Below are 15617 nucleotides of genomic sequence, written 5' to 3' on the forward strand. Positions count from 1 at the left end.
CCTCCCCATGCCTGCCTCATCATTCATTTTTCCTTCCAGCTTTAGGAACCAAATGGTTCCAATCCAGAGCAGTACTGCAAACCAGGAGCAGCGCAGTACTCAGGAGTCACTCCTGGACAGCTCAGAGAGCTGCTCAGACCAACCAGCCAGTGGGATTTTCTCTTTTATCTTTTGGGCATTCGGCAGCTTCCAAGCCACTCAGCAGGAGACAGACTTTCTGGAGCTGCAGCTGGCATGAAACCTGATTGCACAGACAGCAGTGGTGCAGCCAGAGAGGACAGCCAGGTACGAGTGCTGTCAGGTCTCCAGCAAAACAAGCACCAGAAGCATGAGGCATTCCTGCTGTTTGCTGTGCCACAGGGTACATATTTTTACACTTTTGAATTAAGTCCAGCCAGGATCTGTCAAAGTCAGGACTGCTTGCAGCACAGAGGCAAACAAGCGTACCAGCAACTCAGGACAGCCACTCTAAGTAGCAGATGGCATTTGCAGAGTAGCATCACAATTTACAAACTCCGTGGACAGGTATTTGCACTCCCCTCTGTGTCCATGGAAGGGACACAGGACACTTGCACCAATGGAAGCTGTGTGATGGTGTCCGCGCGACTCCTGGGTTTAATACCTGACCACAATTATGGGAATTGCCTGAAAAAGAGAAGTTGGGATCATGGGCAACTTTCAGCCTCCTCATCCCCTCAACTGGTCCTCTCCAGGAGGTTGTTCTGGGGAGTAATCTGGGATAAAAATGCATGATAGTCTGTGGTCCTTGGCTCCACAGACAAGCTGCAGCTAAGCAGCAGGAATTAGAAACACTGTCTTTACAGCAGAATGAGATGAGAGTCCTCAGTACCCTTCTCTTCCCAAGTACAACCCGAGCACATCCAGACACTGCATTCCTATCAGACCCTTCAATTGCCCTGCAATCAGGCAAACTTTTCTAAGCTCCTTCCCTACTCCCAGCAACTCCTGTTGCCCTTCCCTCTATTTTAGAAATAGAAGATCTCAGTTCTCAGTTTCTGGTCACTACATGAATAGGTGATACATTATTTGCATGGCAGTAAAAAAAAAAAAAAAAAAAAAAAAAAAAAAAAAAAAAAAAAAAAAAAAGCATGTTTAACCTAGCTTTCAGCCCAAATCCAGGAGCCATCAGGTTAGGATAGGCTTACCTGTTCTGAAAGAGCTGCAGTCCAAGTCCTGGATCTATCACACAAGGATGACCTGTTTCTACCAAGAGCTCTACTATATCTTAAAGAAGTTTAAATCAACTTGACTTCAGTCACAAGACTGACCTCAGTTTAAGTCAAATACTCTTGGCTTTGTCTCAAAAGTGACAAATTCCAACCAAAATGGGAGCTTGCCAAACTCCTCCATGATCCCATCCCTATACCCAGCAGCAGTGATTCACCATTCTCAGTGATAAAGGACAGTACATACACACAGGTACTTTTTTTCTTTTTTTTTATTGCTGTTAATTCAAGGAAAAAGGTTGCATAAAATCCAATCTCTTCTAGAAATATAAGTGACCTTTCCAGTACATTTCAAATATCAAAGTATATGGTAAACATACAAATAAAGAGAAGGTAACATACCTCCTATTTACAGTACAGTATTTTAAATCATAAAATAAGTTCCATAAAGTACAACTGGCAGGTAATTCACAATACAAGTCCATTGGTGGTTTAACACCCTCACTTCAACTCAAACGCAGTTCATTCATTTCAAGTGGTCCAAAAATACCCAGATCAAATAAAAATTTTAATCAAAATAATTTTCATTTACTACTTAAACTTTTTTTTTTTTTTAAATTAAAGCTTTCATCTACCTCCCTCCCCTTCCCCCCCACCCCCCAAGAAAAAAGTTTCAAAATGTACACTGGTGCTATAAATATAAATGCTACCTATGAAGAAATGTAGTAATCAAGCTTTTTTTTTCTTCAAGTTTTTTGTTTGTTTAGCAATTTATTAGACAGCTGAACCAAAGATTGATTTTTATTTCATCCCTCTACTGGACACTGGGTCTGATTTTAAGAAAAAACATTTCTGCCATGAACTGTGAGGAATGCCAAACCCTATGGATATACAGTGGTAGTTGTTCATCGGTGTTGAATGCAGCAGTCAAAAACACACTCGTCTTCCAGATAACCTCAGTGCACTTTAGGAAATCAAATATTACCTGGAAGCAATTTAGTACATATATTGGCTTTTAAAAATAAAATAAAAAATACAGCAGCATTAAACTTACTTACTCATGATACTGACATGTTTAATACCATCTTAACACTCATTTCAGTCTTTCACATTATACCGTAATTACGCATAGTGGTAAATTGTTATAAAATAGTGACTTTTCTATTTGGTAGACAGGTTCTAATACTAATACCTGACTATTTTGTAGAAAACCATAGCTTTTGTTCAGTTTGAAATAAAACATTTACATTCTAAGTACAATGCAACACTGTAATAGTTTAGGAAAAAAATATTCAATCAAGTAATGTTCATTCTGTGTTGACACGATGTAGAATAGCTTTTAAAAAGGAAAAAATGCCGTCAACTTTCATTACAAATGCAAACACACTGAGTACAACATTCATACCATTTTTTTCACCTTTGTTGCTGAACATACAGGCTAAAAAGCTACAAGGGAAGAAAAATCTGTCAATTTAAGCTCGTTCATTTTTCTAAATCTGTTCCAGTCCACACAGTTTCAGCCCCTTCCTGCTCTATGTGTTTTCATTTGTTTGGGCCTCTCGAAAGCTGCGTATCTGTATTATTATCAGATGTAGTACACATACAGTATCCTGTTTTCCTTTGGACTCTGCTAATAGGATGTTTGAACATCTCCCCTCAATTCATGAGCATTAAATTTAGAGTACGGGCAGGGTCTGTATGAACTGCTAAACACTCATGCAAGTCCAACGAATCCACGTGGACAACCAGGGAAAGAAAAAAGAGAACAGCAGCATAAGGAGAACAGGGAGGGAGGGAAGAAGATTGTGGTGGGGAACATGACCAAGTTTCTTCTTTCACCATATGGCTGCTCCACCAGTGATGTCAGAGGTCAGAGGAATTTTTTTTTTTTAAACTGCAGTAAACATTGCACATGTCTCAAGTCTTCAGTGCAAAAGCATGGATCGAATGCTCTGTCTGATTGTTTGGCTGTGTGTGTGAATTACATGCATTACGCAAGCCTCTTGTAGCACCAGGAGGAGACCAGGGACTCAGCTTTCTTCTTTTGTACGGAACAGAGGTGCAAAAGCAATGAAAAACTCCAAAAGAATATAAAACCGGGAATGTCCCAAAACACAAGCCCAACCTCCCCCTCCCACACACACCTTCCCCCAATTTCCCAAGCTTCAGTTTAAGTAGGCAATGTTTACTTGTTTCAGTCTGCAGAATCCAAGGTATCATTGGAAGGGGGAGGGGGAGGTGCGTATCTCAGTCTGTAAGTGCCTAAAACAGGAAAGAGAACTACTAAGTCACTGCTCACAATTAAAATGGATTACAAAACCACTACAAGGTATCAAAATGGACATGCTCTTCAAAAGGCACTATCATCCTCCAGTCCTTTTAAAGTAGGTCCTCAGACTTTATCCTATTTTCTTTCATCCTCTTGCTAGAACTGTAAGTTTAAAAGAAGACATAGAGTGTAGATAATAGGACTTGAGCTTTACTGGAAAAATGCCAAGAAAACATGGTCCCCATCAAGGTTCATCTCTCCTGGTCCAATCAAACTACTAAAGTCAGAATGGGAACAAGGGCAAGAATCAAAAATAACTTATGCTCGATGCAAACCCTGCATTTTCCCCATTCTTCTGGATGGAGAGAGAAATGGAAGCTATTCTTCCAATCGGTTTCTGCCTTTTTACTGCAACTTGTCTGAAAAGTTAAATGCATTGCATGACAGGGCACAGAAGGATGGCTGATTGTGCAAAGGTAAGCCCTAGAAAACTTAAAATATCAAATGGGCAGTCTTTCAATCAAATAGACATTTCTTTCAATTCTCAGAAGTTTTAGGAACCCAAGGTCATAACATAGACATTAATTGATATCTTTCACTTTTTGCCAACAAGTTCTCGCAAAAAGCACCTCACTGAAAGGGAATGGGAAAATTGAAACAATATGCAAGTCTCAACATAATGCCAAAACCAAACTGGTGAAAAAAGAATGACAATTTAGGACTGGTATCATTTGACTTTCCAGCTCTGAATCATACCCATTTTCAACTTCACGCTGTGAACCCCGTTCCCTCGCACTGTTCTACAAGATTTTCAGGCAGAGATAGGATACTTTGCAGTTTTAGAGCAGGTCACTAGTGCACAACCATTTACACAAAACATACACACGCACGCACACCTTTCTGCAAGACCAGAAACAGCACATTCAGAAAGGTAAAGAGAAACTGCTAAACTCAAAAGCAAGTCCGCTGGGAGTTATCATGATTACCTTGTTGACTGGCCTCCATGGATGACTGCTTACAGTCCTGCGCATAGTGTCCACTTACACCACAATTGTAACATGAAACGTTCCCATTCTTCTTGGGTCCTGACCCATTGGTGTTGGCAACTACGTTAGGTGCTGGATATACAGGATAGAACCTCCCGAATCCTGCCATCTGCTGCATACCATAGTTGGCTTGGCTCCCCATCACTGGGTCATGCATAAGCCCGTTTGCATACGGAGACTGAGGCAGGAAGAACGGAAGTTGTGTTCCATTGCTTTGATGTGCTTGATTGAGGTAGCTGCCATTGCAAAGTGATGGCAGAGTGAAGAAAGATGGAACTCTGTAGACTTGTCCATGAAGTGGGTTATGATAAAAATAGCTATTAATCTGAAGGCTGCCATTGGTCCCACAGCTACACCTACGTCCACAAGAACCGCAAGGGCCAGATCCCAACTGCTGCGGAGGTAACATTGTCCCGTTAGTGTTGTTATTCCCAACAGCATTTATGTAAGATGTGCTGTCACTCTGTGCAGTGCTGTGTGTTAGAGCGGGGCTTGGGCTGGGGGCAGGGCCTGGCGTGTGTGTCGGGATTGCAGGAGGAACAGTGGACTGGACCTGACCAACACCGAGGCCAGCGGACTGAGGTGGTGAGGAAGTTGCTCCAGTGCTCAGCACGTTTGTATTCTGGTTGGGCAACACACTGGTAGCGTGAGGGCTGCCTGGCAAAGCGTACGAAGCTGGTGGAGGTGGCGGCGCTGCTGTGGAGAGACCGGCTGCTGGAAGAACTACCTTGAGATTGGTAGGCTGAGGGATTGCTCCTGGGTTTCCCTCAATGTGAGGCACCATTTGATTCAGTCCTACCACCTGGGACGCAGGTTTTGTGATGGGATCTGTAGTAGGAACTGGGGATCCTGGGAAACTACCTGGATTGTGGACTGGGATAAAGGCAGTATTTGGTGATCCAATACTTAAGTTTCCTGTCGGCTGCTGTGGTCCATTAACTGTGCAACTTTCTGATGATCCCTGTGGAGACGGGATTTTCAACCTATGTATTGCCAAATGCAAAGCAGGGCTACCAGGCTGGACAGAATGTGGAAGGAAAGAGGATGGGACTGGCAAAGGGGAAGCCATCAGCTCAAGGCGTTTCTCAGGTTCACCAGAGGTCACTGGGCCCATTCCCGCAGGAGGGGAATTCGCAGACTCTCTCACTGGCGAGACAGCAACAGGTGTGGTAACCAGCATTCCCATCGTTTTACCATCTGCAGATATGGGTGGCGGGACAACTGCTTCAGGCTTTTGGGCAGCGCTGTGCATCACACAGTGTAAGGCAGGCATGAAGGAAATATGCTGAAACTTTGCATTCAAAGGATCTTCTGAAAGGCTCCCATTTTCATTATTCACTGAAGAGATCTGAGCAGATGATTTGTTCATATTTGATGAACTGACAGCACTGTAGCCTGTAAACCTGGTTGTATTCTGATTCCCAGAGTCCTCAGAATTGCTGTCTGTATCTGTAGGGACAAAAACACTTGTCAGTCAGACGAATGAATCTCAAGCAACAGAGAATCATGCCCTGGACTCATTTACCCATATAAAACCTACTGAGTTTGATGACATGAATGATAGTTATGCCTTCCCAACTGTGACAACTTTGATATTCTTTTCATTCACCCAAATTAAGCTAGGTCCATCTTCATGACTTGCCTATATCCACCTGCCCAACTAGCTACTGTGCTATATACACTGTTGTGTGTATCTGCAAATGTGAAGAGTAGGAGACAGAGTGAATTAGGAATTTGCATCTGTCTAGAAAGAAATTAACACAGCCTACTTAAATTTGGAAGGAGTGGAAAACTGCCAGTACAAAAAGACAGAGCTCCCGGACATGCCACACATAATTTGATATAAACCCAGCCCCTTTCATGCCAAAGTTTTCCACATTATTGTACTGTGGAAATTTCTCAAAAGAGCTATACCACCAAGGCCAAAAAATTACTACATACATTTAGTAACCTAAAACTCAGTGGTATTTAAACAGTGCTAGAAGCCCTTGAACCACCCAGTCATGAAACCCGCAAAGCACAATGTATTCAGTGGCTAATTCAGAAAACAAAGTAGCTGATCAAACTGAAAAACTAACTAAAATTAAGGCAAGAAAGAGATCAGTCAAGGAATAAAGGCATTCATGCATATTCTCCAAAAATACAACCTCTGTCTTTTTCTTCTTCGCTATCAAAGCTTTCCCTCCCATCATGTCGTGGACTAGAAGGAGAACTGTAACTTTCAGATGATGTTTCTCCACACGTATCATGACCAGATCCAGCGTCCAAATTCAGATCTAAAAATAAAAGTTGTTAGTTTTATTTTTGATCTCAGTGTATAGAAGTGAGCTTATTTTGGTTTTCTCACATCTCATGCTAGTTGAGACTTTTGTCTGTTCCTACTTAATTGCATCTGTCCCCTGTATTCCTATCACTTCCACTCCCAGCACTGAGGACTGGTCTCGTCCCTAAATTTGTGATGATCGAATCCTTGGTGTCAAAGAAGATGGTACTGAAAATTGGTATTTATGCAAATCAGTGACAAGAATGATGACCCTTAATGATCCCTTTGATGTTTATACCAGACTGTACTATAACACTAATTTCCTCTGAACAGTAGCGATCCAACATTTCCGCTGGCAGAGCTGCAGCGCTCCTGGGTGACACCAGCACAGGCAGAAAGCTAACTCAGCGGGACATGTCAAAACAATGCACCACTTCACAAGTCACTCTTCTAGAACAGGCTTTAACCAAACTCTATCAACAAATTCTGTTTAAAGAAAAAGAGATTAACTGAAAAAGTGGTAAATTGTTTTCTAAATTCTGAATGGATCACGGGACACTCATTTGCTGGAAACCAGCATTCACGGTAGCTGCTATGGTTCGGCTTTCAAATTCAGCCTCAGAGGGGAAGAAGAATGACAAATTCACCCTCTCTCAGAATCTATGACAGACACTACCTGGAAACCCCAGCTCTCAAAACCTTGGTTAGCAAAACTTCAGGACAAAAATTAGAATGCTAATTATTATAATAATAACTTATAAATAAAATAATTTTTTCCATTTTTTATTGCTATTGAAAGTTTAACAGGTTGAGATGGGTCATCAAAAAGCTGCCTTAATGCTTCAATTCTTGGAATAATTTCCTGGATTAAACCTATAATTGCTTTAATTATTTTAACAAGTACTTTGAACATCGAATATAACCTGGAGCCTCTATGTGGACCTGGGATCACTGAGAGCTGGAGTCTGGAGTGCTACTCACAAAGTATCAAGCCTTAAAAGTTACCATTGTAACTAACTGATGCTTCAGACAAGCTCAAAATAAGGAGGAAAAAATGAAAGAAAACATGATGCAGTTAAGAATTACAGACTCAAAACAGGGCATTTCAAATCAAGCCTGGATATATAAACCTAGCAGAGATTCAGACTGCAACATGAATTTTTTTCCTTAGACTATGTCTCCAGTAAGTATCTCAAAGGACATTTTGATGTTTAAATGCGGGTTGAAAGCTCATCTCTGAGCAGGACTTAATGGCTTCCAGACTGTGGGTTACAGCTTCTTTTTGAATCAGCCAACAGTCACCAGGAGGCAGTTCCACATCTGTAGAGTGGTGGGGTAGTGAGCAAACAGAACTCCTATGGAAAAGTATTCCCTATTAACTTTGCAGAATCAGAGAATCAACCAGGTTGGAAAAGACCTCTGAGATCAAGCCCAACCCTATGCCCAACACCAACTTACCAACTAAACCATGGCACCAAGTGCCACATATCCAGTCTTTTTTTAAACACCTCCAGGGATGGTGACTCCATCACTTCCCTGGGCAGACCATTCCAATACCCAATCACTCCTTCTGTGAAGAATTTTTTTCTAATGTCTAGCCTAAACTTCCCCTGGCACAGCTTAAGTCTGTGTCCTCTTCTCCTGTTGCTGGCTGCCTGGGAGAAGAGACCAACCCCCACCTTGGTCGACACCCTCCTTTGAGGTGGCTGTAGAGAGTGGTAAGGTCTCCCCTTATGCACCACTGCATCACCTCCTCAACTCATCGTCAGCTCACAAAAGCTCAGTGCACTTTGCCTGACAACAAAGCAGTAATCAATCAGAAATGCATGCAGCAAAGCTCTGCTGTACAGTATGCTTTCTGCTTAACAGCCCTTAACTACAGCTTTCCAAAATTGCTCTAGTTTTGCAATGTTTGTGGACTGTGAATTCTTAAAGTTTTAGTCAAATGCTGTTTGTAGCAGGTAAAAACACCTGCCCATAGAACATGTCAATAATTCAGAATGGGATCCAGCTGGAACTCTCCAAGGTAAGGAGCAGTGAGAAGAAAGAATGAAAGCTTAATCAAGACTCGCAAGTGGAAGATATAGAAAGACAAGGCAATTTTAAGAATCCTTTCAACACTTATGCCAATTAGGTAGTGTAGAAAAAGGCAAACTCTTTTGTCAACCTTCTGTCATGAGTACTACGTATTAAAGAGGCACGGTCACAGCTGATATCAGGAATTTAGAAAACATCAAGATGGCAAAGTCAATGGGTAGCATAGACCTTCAGAAATTTGTAATAAAGGTTGGAGACTCAGTTTACTAAAGGAACACAAATATAATTTTGTCTTAAAACTGACTGATAAACACAAGTCTTGGCCTAGACCCTACATTTAGGATTACCCTAACCTGAAAACCCTGCTAGGGCAGCATACACAGTTCTGTGTTGTAGCTCAGTGGTCACTTGGTTTAAACACGACAGCTCATCAATGGCTCATACCATAGGTTTTATACAAGTTCCTTGTGGGCCATTACACAGCAAATGAAGAAACTAGTAGGCTGCAAAGAGAACCTAATGGCAAGATGCTCCATCTCCACACACTCACACTGCTAAATTTCGTATAGAAGTAACCCAACAGTAGCTGTTTCAGCAATTGCTCCACCCCATAAGCCAACTTATGGAGACTTTACCAGTATTCTGCCACCTATGCATGAAGAGAAACACCCCAAGTGACTGGATGCAAAAGACTGAGTCTAGTGTGTTCTACACAGCAAGTCAAAGCACAAATTAGACTGTCAATATGCTGACTTGCACCAGAACATTTTTCAGACTTGTGCTTTCCCCTTTACAGAAGACCTTGAATAAATCTGCAAGTTCTGTTTCTTACTAACAGCTTTGGAAAAAGCACCTTACCTTTTGCTGTCCCAGTACAGATGTGCTGTGATGCTGCAACTCGAACTCCATTGCTCCTGTTAGTCAACCTGCAGTCAGTTTTCTTTGCTTTCTCCCTGTGTAAATAATTTCATGGCTTTTTTGCAAATGCATGAGCACAAATAACCAACCATGAATGAACATGGAATGCCACTGGAAGCAAAAGCAGTGACTCCAGGCCAGAAATGTGTATTTAATAGATATAACAACAAATTTAGATAATAAACAACTAAATAGAGGCTGCTGCTGCAATATACCAGGAACTAAGCTGCAAGCAGTGTTACTAAACACTATGAATAAAGATCTGCATAAGAAAAGACACCTAAAGGAAATGGTGCAGCAGACAGTAAAGTCATTTTTGAAAGCTGGTGTGTGTAATGCAGCCTACACCAGTCTAACATAAAAGCATCTGGGTACAGAGTAACAAAATGACAGAAACTTGGAAGTAGGCAGAGTACTAGGTAAGGGTGGAAATGCTTTCACTTCTCACAGTGCAGAGTTGTGTAGCCTGCAGGAAGTTTGGAAGTCCTCTGATGCGCAAATTATCTTCAATAAGACATTTCAGCCAGTTACCACACACTACATAATGTTAAAGGTTGCCATCAACCCTCATTTGATTTTCAGTATGTTCTGGACAGCTTTACACCTTTTAACTTTCAAATAAATATAAAGGGAAAAAGGCAATTTAATATTGGTTAAAAATGTACTTCCACTCCATCTTTTTGTTAAATGACAAGTGATATTTTGATAAATAAATGCATCCACTTAAATTCTATTTTTCAAGTTACTTCTTTACAGAATATAAAATAAAGATTTTTATGTAGCCTAGCCTCACACTATGCTAGCTCTTGTCCCACCATAGAAAATGAAAGCATCTAATTGATTGCAGACTCTGTTTATCAGTGTGAATGCATTACACTTTGTTTCTGGATTACCAGTTACATTGGAAACCTACTTTTCCAGCTGTGGCTTTCCTTTCTTCTTGCTTACTGTAGACAGACTTCGTTTTTCCACTGTGTGCTAGACAGAAAAGACAAAGACACCAGTCAAACAACAGAATTTGTGTTATGAAAGCCAAGAAAAACCCCCCTTCTAGACCGACAGGTTCAGAAGTCCAAGATTAGTGAGCTCACAGGTGCTATAACCACCCAAACAACCACCTGTTCAGTGCATCTGAGCCTGTAAAATAATGCATCGTGTCTTGTGTTTACGTCAGTATCAGCAAAACACTCAGCAAATTACTGCTTGAAAATATGCCAGAGATATCAACCAAATTATTGTTTGCATGCTGTTCTTCCTCCAGAGGATGAAAACAAATGTGTTTCATCACATACCTGCTAAAAAGGTCAATCATCAGGCTTAAGGAGCTACAAAATTTGTTGATATAAATGGAATTATTTCATAGTTGGGTGTGGGAAGTACACGTGACAAATTATTTCTACATATTGACAAGCAGGTACCTAGCCTTAAACTGGAGACTTAAGCTGCTAAACTAACTCTAGAATACAACATACAAGCACATAAGAAAAAACATAGGACCTACACCATTTTCAAAGTATGCTATTTCTAGCTGTTATTAACAATTCATATTTGGCAAGGAAGTAAAATTTATGAAAACTCTGAAATAATCTCTGTCCAAATCACTGTATCTGGACTTCCCTTAAATAGCTTTTCCTCTGCTTTAGTAAATTAATTTTTTCCTTGATTCAAGCTTGCAGTAGTTCAAGCTTTGATGCAGTCTACCATTTCATGTTTAGAAGCCAACCTCAGTTCATTACCCTGCTTTATGAAATAAGGAAACTACTTTTGTTTGGCTTGCTATTCCACATGTAACAATCAACGGCCAAATTCTGAACATAAATAAGAGTAATATCAAGCAATTCTAACATTCTGGCTTTTTCATATGTAAGCAGTGAGCAACCTTCCTTCCACCAATTTCAGTAGTAGATAATTTTATTTATAAATAATTACTCTGCTTACCTATATTCACAATGAGATTGAGCACTGAAGAGAAACAAATCTCACAAAAAGTGTATATGCATTCAACTATTAGCTTTCTTCAAAGATTAATCCTTAAATCATACAGGTAAGACAGAGACAATATGTTTAACCTGTTGTACCTACTCTAGCATTAATAGAGTTTAGCTACTAACACAGTTTCTAGTTTGTTCCTTGCAATAACAGAAATCGCTCAAGCATTCTGGAATGCTTGGCAATGCTATCTACAGTAACACGAAAGTGCCTGATTAGAAATTAACATTAGGCTTTTCTGATTACTTATATTCTGCTGGGGAATTTTATTTACAAATTCATAAACAAAATATTCAGCTTTCTGGGACAGTGGTAAGGAATTATGAGAGGTTTTCTAATCAAGGTAAGTCAGTAGCAACTTCAACACTTGTTTTGTACAATTTTAGCAGGGCTTTTCATCTTTTAAAGCTAAATCTCATCATGTGTAGTGGACAGTCTTCTCAAGTGTCTCAGAATATGGCTTTGAAGAAAAAATAGCAACACACCTGGTCAAGTAGGTTAGTACAGTGCTCTGGGTGCTGCTGGACAATACAGCTTTTCCTTCTCCAGTCCATTACTCCATTCTGCTCTGAGTGCTGTATGTTAAGGCTATCCAGTGAAGAACACTTTGCACTGCTAGTGCTGCTGAAAAGAAAAAAAAAAAGCCCCAAAAATTATGCTGATGTCAACAAACCTGCAAGCTGTTCTTACCAACATACGTGTTTCGCATCATGTTGGGAAATTTTGCTTTCAGAAAAGCCTAGGAATTTTCAAGAGATTTAAAAGATGTAAATAACAGCAGTTCTTGTGCTCTAAAGTTATAATCTGGCCATAAATGGAGTTCCTTTTTCATTTGTCTACTATCTACTATAATTTGATGTAAAATTCAGAACAACAGAATTTGTAGAAAATAATAATTGAGGGAAGAGTTTCCTTGGATATTTCTACACACAAAAACTTTTCTATTTTCATACCACATGTGTGGAAATTTTCCAGACAGAAATGTATTCTGAATTCATCTTCTTTTTTCCTTATCATTAATGACAAAACTGGAATTACTTTGTAATCCCTATTTCAGAATTCCTGAGTTATTTAAGGAAAGGAGCACACAGTTACTACAGATCATACTGCAGCTGTGTTTGTTTCAATTCCAAAATAGTTATCTTGCTTTGCATTTTTACCTTCAGGAATGCTAGTTTTGAATAGTGCTGGAAGTTGCACTTGGCACTTACTCTGGACTTCATAATGATTTCCACTGAAGCTTTGGTCTACAGCAGCTGGTCAGAAGCAATATTTAACTAGGTCTGAGACCCACAGTCGACAAAAACTGCTGGAAAAACAGGGTTCTGACAGAGTCAGTAGGGCACAGGGACCTATAACCATTTTGTGTCTCATACAAAATCATGCCTCACAGCATGCTGCTAAATGCAGAAGAAAAAAGAAAAAAGGCACTAACACTTTTAAATTCTTATCTAAGTACTTATGCTGATAATTGAAAGTGTCTTTTAATTCAGGGCTGTTGGCAGGCTGCTTCATGAAGGTTACTGCAATATGAAATGTTACTCAGTTCCCATAATGGCAGAAATCCAGCTCACTTGAAAGCACAAGACATGCTCAAGTTCCAGTAGCTACTTACCAAATACCTCTGTAAGGGCTCAAGCTACTTAAAAGATACACAACAGAATATTAAAAAAAAAAAATTTAAGAAAATTACAAGAATCCAAGAAGGTTCCAAAAGACAGACATAAGCCCCTGTCTGCAAAGATAGGGGCAACGTCACTTTAGAAACTTCTGCCAAGTGGAGGTAAATGATTTCACTGACAAATTTGCAGTCATTTCATGGAAACTGTGATATTACTAAAGTTTTTATTTTGTATGTATGATCTCATTCCTACCAGTAAATTTTTGGACTTTTTTCAAGAGTAAGGCTACAATACTGAATGAAGACAAGAGGTAGACAGATGCACAATGTACCAATGCTTTTTGAGATGAACTGCTTGTGACTCAAAACAGCTTTATGCATATTTAAAACAGAAATGTTTCATTCAGTGCCATTTCTTTACAACCCATAAACAACAGGTATAGATTTTAAGGAGACAGACACATAATGCAAACCAGAGAGGACTAACAGACCTCCAGCAGTCAAGGAGTAAACATGTTTTCCCCTCTTATATAAACAAAAAATAATAGTTAGCTAAAGGAGTTTCCTTCACAGAACTTTGTGGAAAGGTCTGACCCTCTCTTTCCTACCTGAAAGCCAGATCCTAGACTACAGTCTGCCTTAGTGAAATTCATTATACAATGAATAAGACAATTTCTTTATTAATAACTTTATGCTACTATATTTGGATCCTGCTCTGACAACTTCATAGTAGGCTGTATATCCACCAGTATAATCACAGATTTTGTCAAGATGACACTTTCTTCTTGAGGAATAAGTTGAAAGTAGGACAGTTAAAAACCAAAACAGACACAAACCACTAAGTTGTTTTGTGGTGAGTTCACAAGAATTTTATCTGTTAAAGATCTGTGGACCTTAAGCAACACTGTTCTGTGCTATGTTTATATTTTAATTATTGCAACTCCAGGTAAATTTTCACCCCAAGATTAATACCTTTTACAGATAAATCAACACCAAACAAAATTGTAAATCACAATAAATTCCGTATCCATTTTTTTCCTCTTAATTTAGTTGAATTATTGCACAACTATGTGCAAACATATCCAAAGTTTTTGGTCAAAATACATTGATGAATGAATTCACCTTAGGTACTTGAGGGATGTGAAAGCACATATAAACTACATTAATATGGTTAAGAACTGCTTCCACTTACAACAGACATAAACCAGCAAGGCATGTGTGCATTTGGCAGTAAGCAAGGGAAAGAATGGACTACCTTCTCCTATAAGGTCCTCTTTGAAGTTATTTAAGCCTCAAATCAACAGCACTGGAAATTTTCAGTATAAGCATGGGGGTGTGTGCACACAGCAAAAATACATGCCATACAGATTTATGCTACTCATCTTATAAACACAAATCAGAACATCAATTCAAATAGTGAAGATTCACAAAATTTGGGAAAGAAAAGATATCCAAATGACCTAGACCTACAGACTTAGAAATAGGGTCTTCTGAACTATTTTTCTAATAGAGATTAAGTTAATTACAACCTCCCAAATAATAAAAATAAGACCAGAACACCCCACCACAAAAGAACAAAAACCCAATAAACAAGTTTTAAACTAGAAGGACACATACTCTCAATGCACTAACAAATGGAAGTTCAGACATGTAACATGGTCACCTTACATCCTAGTACCTACTTGGCAACAGGACTTTTTCCATTATGTTTCTTGTGAACTGCTGTGTGTTGCATTACATCTGGAAAAAAAAAACAAAGCAAAATTTCAACAGCAATTCCCACTTCATCTTTTAGATCAATCCAGCAAATTCATCTTTCCATCACTACCAGGGGCACAGCAGAAGACATCTTCATTAAAAAAGGCCAGGCTTAATTTACAGTACTGAAATTAGCAGGTGTTGCACAGAAGACAGATCAGTGTGTACAGAGGATATAAACAAGACTCTTTACCTTCCATTTCACAGAAGAATGAAACAGAAAGAGAGGAACTATGACAATATTAATATTTGCTCACCTCTATATTTAATTCTAAGCACTGAATGCATGACTGAGTATCACCAGTATGAAAGAATGGAGAGAGAAGAAACGAATGAGTCAGAAAAAATACAACATTTTTTAATTTCTTCTGAACTGCTGAAGTTATTCTCAAAACTATGTCACACATTCTGAATAGCAAACGAAGACACGTCTTACACCTAAAGTATTGCATTCTGAACCTCAAAATTCACTATGCAAGTAAAGCTTTACAAATTACATCTGACAAGAACAGATACTGCCTCGAGGCCA

The 15617-nt window shown here is 39.5% G+C and overlaps 1 protein-coding gene across 7 annotated transcripts in view; it reads right to left on the bottom strand.

Annotated features, from left to right (window-relative positions):
* Positions 1–1466: 1466 nt before the first annotated feature.
* The window catches only part of ZCCHC2 (zinc finger CCHC-type containing 2), a 45033-nt gene continuing 30882 nt past the window's right edge, over positions 1467–15617 (bottom strand). For 4 of the 7 annotated variants that reach the window (XM_069008284.1, XM_069008281.1, XM_069008279.1 and 1 more), the window contains 7 exons: positions 15013–15070; positions 12195–12330; positions 10634–10698; positions 9661–9755; positions 6650–6778; positions 4443–5951; positions 1467–3449 (listed from right to left, as the gene is read on the bottom strand). In XM_069008284.1, the coding sequence (XP_068864385.1) occupies positions 3382–3449; positions 4443–5951; positions 6650–6778; positions 9661–9755; positions 10634–10698; positions 12195–12330; positions 15013–15070 (2060 nt within the window). In that variant the 3' untranslated portion in view covers positions 1467–3381. Of the gene's footprint in view, positions 3450–4442; positions 5952–6649; positions 6779–9660; positions 9756–10633; positions 10699–12194; positions 12334–15012; positions 15071–15617 lie in introns of all 7 variants that reach the window. The other 3 variants (XM_069008282.1, XM_069008280.1, XM_069008278.1) reach the window with 1 other exon arrangement.

Source organism: Aphelocoma coerulescens, chromosome 2 (genome assembly GCF_041296385.1).
Source record: "Aphelocoma coerulescens isolate FSJ_1873_10779 chromosome 2, UR_Acoe_1.0, whole genome shotgun sequence".
Lineage (NCBI taxonomy): Eukaryota > Metazoa > Chordata > Aves > Passeriformes > Corvidae > Aphelocoma > Aphelocoma coerulescens.